Genomic DNA, 7,782 nt, shown 5'->3' on the forward strand with positions numbered 1-7,782 from the left:
TGACAAACAAACACAAAATACTGCAGAATGCTGCAAAAATTGATTTTCAAAAATCAGATGAATATTTCAAACTCACCCTTATTTTATGATGCTGCAGTTCAAGCTGTTCTCTCTCCTTCTGCCACAGGGCCCACCTGGAATGCCTGGTGGAGTCGGACAGCCTGGACTTGTTGGAGAGAAGGTCAGCATTTCCCATTAGTAAAGACATGTGTGTGGATATGCACATGCAGTAGAATAGTAGTGGTTTGTGTGTGGAAATTTGAACTTGTGTGTATAGAGTGTTATCAATTTTCCCTCACTATCAGGGTGATGATGGAGAAGCTGGAGATCCTGGACCAGCTGGAGAGCCTGGCATTGCTGTGAGTCACATTACTTTTATGCCATCTTCTGGTCTTTCTAAGTTCATTTTATCTTTCCTTAGGCTCCTTAACCTTTCAAGGATTGTCATTACATTTGCTGGTGTCTCAGGGTCCCAAAGGCGATGTAGGAGAAAAGGGGGATTCTGGTCCTCCTGGCGCAGCTGGCCCCACTGGACCCAGAGGAACACCAGGAGAAGACGGACCCAAAGGCAACCTTGTTAGTCTCTGCGGATCAGTGACATTTTATTGCTTTCTTGCTATTAGGCCAGCTAGTCCTTTAGTGCCACATATGATGTTTTTTTTAACTCACTGCTTTTGCCTGTAGGGTCCTATTGGATTCCCTGGAGATGCAGGGCCCCCTGGTGAGCCTGGCGTCAAGGTCAGAGCTAATGTTTCTATTTACTGTCGTATTTTGGGGTTTTTTGTTGTTGTTGGTTTTTTTCAGTCTCTATTCTTACATTACATTGATTTGTTCAGGGAGTAGATGGTGCACCAGGGTCTAAAGGAGATAGTGGAGAGCCCGGCAAGGCAGTAAGCAGCAATGTTTCTTTTAATTAATTAAATTAAAATCTTGTTCATTTGTTGACACAGTGTCATTAAGTAAAGGTTGCCAGTTTCTTTCCAACTGATGGAAAGACTTTTATTTCTGCAGGGACCACCAGGGGCTTCAGGAGAGCCTGGTCCTCCAGGACCACCTGGAAGGAGGGTAATCGTAGTTTACAGTATATATGTTGTATATATATTTTTTGCATGTATAGGTATATGAAGTGTTTATTTGCAGATAATACTCATGCTCATGCCATTCTCTCCTGTTCTTTTCAGGGCCATGTCGGTGCTGCAGGAAAAGAAGGAAAGCAAGGCATGAAGGGAGCTAAGGTAAGCTCAAAAAACAGTGATCTCGCTGAAGAATCCTTATTTGATCTATTTTGTTATTGATGCCTTGCTCTTGCATCTGTCTCCTGGCTCTGTAGGGGACAAGTGGAGCCCAGGGATCAGTGGGGAAGACAGGCCCAGTGGGACCCCAAGGACGGCCAGGAAGGTCTGGTCCAGAAGGGTTTCGAGGCATTCCGGGTCCAGCGGTATGTATATGGATGCAAAATTGTATTTTTATTTTTAAGGTGGCATAATATTGGGAAACTAAAACTGACTTTGAATACCATACACATTGATATTTTTTGTGATTTTTTTGCAGGGTGAACCAGGATTAAATGGACCACTAGGGCAGACTGGACCACCAGGACCAATAGTAGGATTCTTATATGTGGCTAATATTTGAATCTGTTTTCATAAAATAATGAAAACAGAATAAAATATATTTCGTACACCCTACATTACTGATGTAAATAGTACATTTGACTCTGTAAACAGGGGCCACCAGGACTCCCAGGATTAAAAGGAGATCCTGGAAGCAAGGGCGATAAAGTAAGTGTTTAGCTGTCTACAGAGAGGCCATTGTGCACCAGTCTAAATATAATGACACAGTGATGATGAACCATGTCTCTGTTTGCAGGGTCATGGTGGGCTGATTGGTCTAATTGGCCCCCCGGGAGAACCAGGTGAGAAAGGAGACAGAGGCCTGCCAGGAAACCAGGGTACACAAGGATCCAAAGGAGATCTGGTATATATGGTTGCAGCATGGAACACCAATACATGCAGAACGTCAGTCTACAAACAAGATATGATAAATGTTTGCTTATATCCAGGGTATGAACGGTCCTCCTGGACCCACTGGCCCACCAGGACCACCTGGACTCGCAGTAAGTGTTACACAGCATCCCTTAAGACAGTGTGCTCTTTTCATCTACTGCATGCATGTATAAATAATTGTTTTGAGCGCCCATACATGGTGGATCCTTAGATTTTGCTAAGGCCAATACATTAGTATTTGCATGTGCATTTGTATGCAGCTATGTCAGTAAATTTTGTCTTGGTTATACTTTTTCATAAAATAATTTCCAATAAATTATTGTAAAACACACTTCAACAAGCTTGAAATGCACACATAATAAATAATAACTTATTATGACCCAACATAGCAGCTGGCTTGCAGATTATTGTTGCTATTGAGAAGGTGCCTGAATTTTCGGTGGACGTCTGATTAGTATTTTGCAGTGCTTTCTTGAGTAATTAGATCATTTTCTAATCTTTAATAGCTGCTAAAAATTTATGTATGTTTTTAGTACTAACATACTCATCATCTCCTCTCTTAGGGTGCAGCTGGCCAGAAAGGATCGAAGGGAGACACGGTGAGTTAAGTAATTTCTCTTATTTATACATTGCTCTTCCTGTATTCACAGCTCTGCTTCGTAAGCAGCTGCTGGGAACATATGCTGGGGAAGAGAGAGAAAGTACCTTTGTTGGCTTAAATGTACCATGCTTCATAATCATAATACTCTGCTGTGTTTACGGCATGTCTTTGGAACTAAAAGCCTGCTGTACAGTCATGCTTGCCTTGTGTCTGATTTTTCCATTGGGCCTATTTAATAGGATTTGGCTCTGGTTTGTGTGATGTTATGAAAACTACTATAGTGTGTCTTGAGAGTGAAGGCTTTGACCACAGCGTGCTGATGCACACAGCTGGATAATCCTTTACAGCGGCATCCATTTCTGGCCGGATAATGTCAGAATTTAGCCTAGAGGCACTAGAGAGGCTACAGGTGAGACGTGATTGACATAAAGTTTTGTCCCCTTCTATTTCCCAGGGTGTCGTTGGTCCCAGAGGAGATCCAGGTCCTGCTGGCCCCCCAGGACCTCCAGTGAGTACCTGCAATAATCCACTTTGTGACCTCAGTTCTGGTTTTATCCTCTTTCTTTTTATTTGACCCCTTTTTGACATCTCTGTGCTTCCCTTAGGGACTGCCTGCAACAATCATTGAGCCCCTCCCTATCATGGAAGGCAGGCGGAAGAGACGAAGGCACTCGGAACGGACAAGAAGAGCACCCCCCCCACCTAGGGATGACAGAATAGAGTTGGACATGGAGGAGCCCCTCCAGGGAGACCAGCCTCTGGAGGAAGTTGAAGGAATGGAAGAAGTGTTTGCCACCCTATCTTCTATGAAAAACGAAGTGGAGCTCATGAGACGGCCTCTTGGAACCTTTGAGAGTCCTGCTCGGACATGCAAAGAGCTCATGATGGTTCAGCCGAACTACAAAGATGGTTAGCAAGAAAGATGCTTAGTAATTAATGCTTCTTTCACCACTTGCTGCCAACAAATATTTAATCAGAAATCTACTTTAAAGAAAAGTGATGTGCATCTTCTTTAACCCTCACCCTTTTAAGTCAAGATGCTGCTCACCATTTTGTTACCTTAGTTGTTTTCATTATATCAGCATTTGGTGTAATTGATTGATGCCATTATTCTGTGGGTTTTGTAGGTGACTACTGGATAGATCCTAACCAAGGGTGTAACAGAGACTCCATCAAGGTGTTCTGTAATTTCACAGCTGATGGCCAAACCTGTCTCTTTCCTGACAAAAAGGCGGAGATGGTGAGTCTCCAGTCTCTTGATAGAAGTCTTTGAAATGCACAAATCAGACAACAAATTGCTCACGATATCCCTTGATCCTTATAATTTTGCTCTACAAACAGTACTTCTGTTCCTCTGTATATCTAGGTGAAATTAGCAGCATGGAACAAAGAGAAACCAGGAAGCTGGTACAGCCAATTCAGGAAAGGAAAGCAGGTACAACAAAAATAAATATATAATTAAACCTAATCAACCCCACCTCCTAGCATTAATCTCAAGTAGTTCCAAATGGCAGGCAGTTCTTTTCAGGTAAACTACTTATCAGAACTGCTGTTAGGTAATTTACCTGAGTGATACTAATGTTTAAGATTATGTTCATGTGATTCTGTAGATGTAAGTTTGTGTGTCCATCCAAGTGCACCTGGTTGCAAACATATTTTTGTGCTTCTCTGTAAATCTCTTTACTGTGTATTTTTGTAATAATTTAGTAGATCACATGCAATGACATAGCTAATATGACATTGCCAGCCTTTGATTTCAGCAGTCAGAATGACTCACACAGTCACTGGCAGCTGTGTCTCATTGACTAGTATTCGTGGTCTCTCATGTGCACCTATTTAGAGGTCTCATAACCCTCTCAGATAATCACAGAGCTGCCAGTTGTAATTCACTGACTCATTCACACCAGGTCATTGGAATAGATTATTCTTTTCCTTGCCTTAATTCCATTGCTTTCTAATTTTCCTTTACTGTCATTTTCGCCCTTGCACTTGTAAATGCCTTCATTATAATTTGAAATTATTTAATAATGGGTTATTTTTTCCTATTCTCAGTGAGGTGTAGCCTTATTGTTGGGGTGAAAGTGGAGGGTTCTGTGTACCCTGTGATATTTGAGTGATGTTTTGAAATTTTTTTTGGCTTAGTTTGGACACTAATACCTGTGTATTTGTGGCATTCAGTTCTCCTACAATGACAGAGACGGGAATCCTGTTCATGTAGTTCAGCTGACCTTCCTGAAACTACTAAGTGCCACGGCCAAGCAGTCCTTCACTTATAACTGCCAGAACTCAGCAGGCTGGTTTGACAGCACTTCCCTCTCCTACCAGCATGCCCTCCGCTTCCGGGGGAGCAACGATGAGGAGCTGACACAAGCCAAAAGCCCTTTCATCAATGCAGTGCATGATGGATGCCAGGTCAGTGCAGTGACAGTGCCAGGGAAAGGGACTAGCTGCACAAATGGGAATTAACCTTAATGAAGCTAATGTGTTTGTCAATTGTGTTGCTGTTGTCGGCTAGTGTTTGATTCAGTACATGGGTGACTAACAAATCAGTGACTTGAATTAGGATTAAGAGGGAAGTGGAGAGAGGTAGTAGTCGATTTAAGCCAAGCAAATTCCATTAATTGCTTTCATTCTTCTCTTTCAGCTTCGCAAAGGTCAGGAAAAGACTGTCTTAGAGATTGACTCACCCTCAGCAGAATTACTTCCTATTATAGATGTCGCTCCGGCAGACTTTGGCGGCAGCAACCAGAAGTTTGGATTCCAAGTTGGAAAAGTATGCTTCAATGGTTAACGCCTTGGCAATGACAAACCCATACAAAGGCCTGCGCAGCACGTTTTCAGCAAGAGAAACTAGGCTTTAACTGCTGCCCCAAACAATATTTATTATGTTATGATCCTGTATGTGGTGGGTTTTATTTAAGACTCTTCAACAGCCAATGACATGGTTTCTATGGCTTTCCAGCAGCGGGAATAATAGTAAGAAAGAAGATATGCAACAATGAGAACAAAGCACGTTTACCAAAGGGAATTATTTCAGTTAAATATATTTAATTTGTTCTTGTTTCTTTGTTTTTTTTCTCATTGTTTCACTATGCTGTAAATGATCCTCTAGAATTTCAAGGACTATGCCACTTGACCATGACCACTTTCATAAACAAGATGGATCTCTCAAATCACACAAAGAAATAGTCTGTATTTTACTGGTAATGGTCACTTGAGTGGTGCTTCGTATCTCATGTTTAACAAAGACTGAGACTGAAAAAAGTCAGAGATGTTGCCATTCTTGCATGCTTGGATTTTACTCTAATGACAATTGCATAGCAGTTGTGAACTAGCCTTGCATATTAATTACACAGAAGCACTATAATTAATTTCTTGTGTGCAGGAATGATAAATTATCCTTTTTACCCTTCAACTGCAGTTTGCTCAGTGAATTACCTTGATTTGTATTCATTTGGTGTAGCTAGTTATTGAACCCGACACTTACTTGAACAAATAAGGTTGTTTCCTTTATTGGACTGCTTCTCCCGTGGGCTTGATAATACATTTTTTGAGCCCATGTTTCTACAGACCAGAGTAGTGTGTAAGTCATCGTAATATTGTTCCTACTGTGGGTATACTGTTACTTGCTGTGGCATACCTCAATACCAGGATTGAGGTTATTTTAAGGCAAGAATTGAGAATATGCTGTTTAAACGCTCTCTAGTCTGAACTGCAGTCCTTCAAACCACAAGACATTTCAAGCTTCTCTTAAAGGCATTTTAGAATTGCTGACACAACCTGTTTTCATTTTTCTGCCCTGCTCAGAGGTTTTTGTTTCTCTGTATTGTTCATATCTTGCTATCTGAACAAAGTACAATGCTGTTCACTTGGAACAATTTGCTCTTCAGTGGTGCTAAAGACGATTTTGTTATTTTTGTGTCACTATGTTGTTTGTTTGTATCTTTGGGCAGGATTATAGGACTAGAGAGCGAGAGGGTTACTGCTCTTTCAGCAGCATGAACCATCCTCAGAGGATGGGGACTAGTCTCCTGTTTTTTGCACATCTTCTGGTCAATTTCACAGGGCCTGTAAGAGGAGGTTAGGAACAATTCAGAACACTGTGGTCGATTGCTTTAAAGGGAAAAACCAGCTTTAAACCAAATTTATATTTTTGCTATTACAGTTAGATAGCAGCTTAATAGCCCCTAAAGTAGAAATTATAACATCAAAACTGGAGTTAATAATGTTGCAGAAGTAGATCCATCATACATTTTCCGTGGAGATTTTTTTTTTTTCAAAATCCTTTTTATTGTAGAGCTATGCATCAGAGATTGTCACGTCTCAGTAAAATTACCATGGGTGCACTTGTAGTGTCACAAGTGTAATTCCATTATTCACTGTCTGTGGAGCAGCTCTGGGATTTCTCTTTAGATAATGTTATTACTACCGTCTGTCTCTGTGCGTTGGCTTAAACAGTCTTCTTTGAATTAACAAATGGAGCTGTGAAATATTACAGAAATTAGATTTCTGTGCAAGTTTTATTAGTTTTTCCTTTAGCAAGTTGCATTTTTTTAATCCTCCAAATACCTCCTGTAACATAATTAGTTGACTAATTGTATCTAGCATGTTTAACTTTGCAATTCGCTCTGTTTTTTTTCCTAGCATTTATACAGTGCCATCATTAACGCCTCTCCTCCGGTCCCATCATGCACTGCCCCTCCTATGTATAGCGTTTGTTGTACTAATTTTATATACTGTACAGGACTTTATGAGCAATAACCTGTTGTGTGAATGACAAACGAATGCATTTGTCAAAAGTTGGTGTCCAAATAAAAACAAACAAAAAATAATTCAGATTTTTTTTTATTTGTTTGTTTATTTTGTTTTGTTTTGTTTTCCTCTCCCAGCCTGACAAGCAGGTTAGAACAACAGCCATGATTACATGTCACTGTCTGCAATGTCTGGTCAAAGTTTAATAGATAAGACATGCACTTCAATACAAACTAGTGCAACATTCGCCTAACAAGCATTCAGTCAGAATCCTCACAGAGAAGATGCAATCTACTCTGATGTGTTCTCCAGTTCATTTATTTCAATTAGCGCTCTTTTGGTTCTCAAGAGGGAAGGTGGAGATCAGACAGAAAGGGAATGATGAAACAGTGGATAGCGGGAATAAGAGACGAGGTCAGTAAA

At 40.7% G+C, this 7,782-nt stretch overlaps 1 protein-coding gene across 2 annotated transcripts in view; it reads left to right on the top strand.

The window, feature by feature from the left end:
* The window catches only part of col5a3a (collagen, type V, alpha 3a), a 44,836-nt gene extending 37,397 nt beyond the window's left edge, over nt 1–7,439 (top strand). For both annotated transcript variants that reach the window (XM_005468724.4, XM_005468725.4), the window contains 19 exons: nt 128–181; nt 306–359; nt 469–576; nt 685–738; nt 837–890; nt 1,012–1,065; nt 1,182–1,235; nt 1,331–1,438; nt 1,552–1,605; nt 1,728–1,781; nt 1,870–1,977; nt 2,063–2,116; nt 2,570–2,605; nt 3,062–3,115; nt 3,213–3,516; nt 3,735–3,847; nt 3,974–4,042; nt 4,786–5,019; nt 5,252–7,439. In XM_005468724.4, coding sequence (XP_005468781.1) covers nt 128–181; nt 306–359; nt 469–576; nt 685–738; nt 837–890; nt 1,012–1,065; nt 1,182–1,235; nt 1,331–1,438; nt 1,552–1,605; nt 1,728–1,781; nt 1,870–1,977; nt 2,063–2,116; nt 2,570–2,605; nt 3,062–3,115; nt 3,213–3,516; nt 3,735–3,847; nt 3,974–4,042; nt 4,786–5,019; nt 5,252–5,398 — 1,767 coding nt within the window. In that variant the 3' untranslated portion in view covers nt 5,399–7,439. The remainder of the gene's footprint in view (nt 1–127; nt 182–305; nt 360–468; nt 577–684; nt 739–836; nt 891–1,011; nt 1,066–1,181; nt 1,236–1,330; nt 1,439–1,551; nt 1,606–1,727; nt 1,782–1,869; nt 1,978–2,062; nt 2,117–2,569; nt 2,606–3,061; nt 3,116–3,212; nt 3,517–3,734; nt 3,848–3,973; nt 4,043–4,785; nt 5,020–5,251) is intronic.
* The last annotated feature ends 343 nt before the right edge of the window (nt 7,440–7,782 follow it).

This window comes from Oreochromis niloticus, linkage group LG4 (assembly GCF_001858045.2).
Source record: "Oreochromis niloticus isolate F11D_XX linkage group LG4, O_niloticus_UMD_NMBU, whole genome shotgun sequence".
Classification (NCBI taxonomy): domain Eukaryota; kingdom Metazoa; phylum Chordata; class Actinopteri; order Cichliformes; family Cichlidae; genus Oreochromis; species Oreochromis niloticus.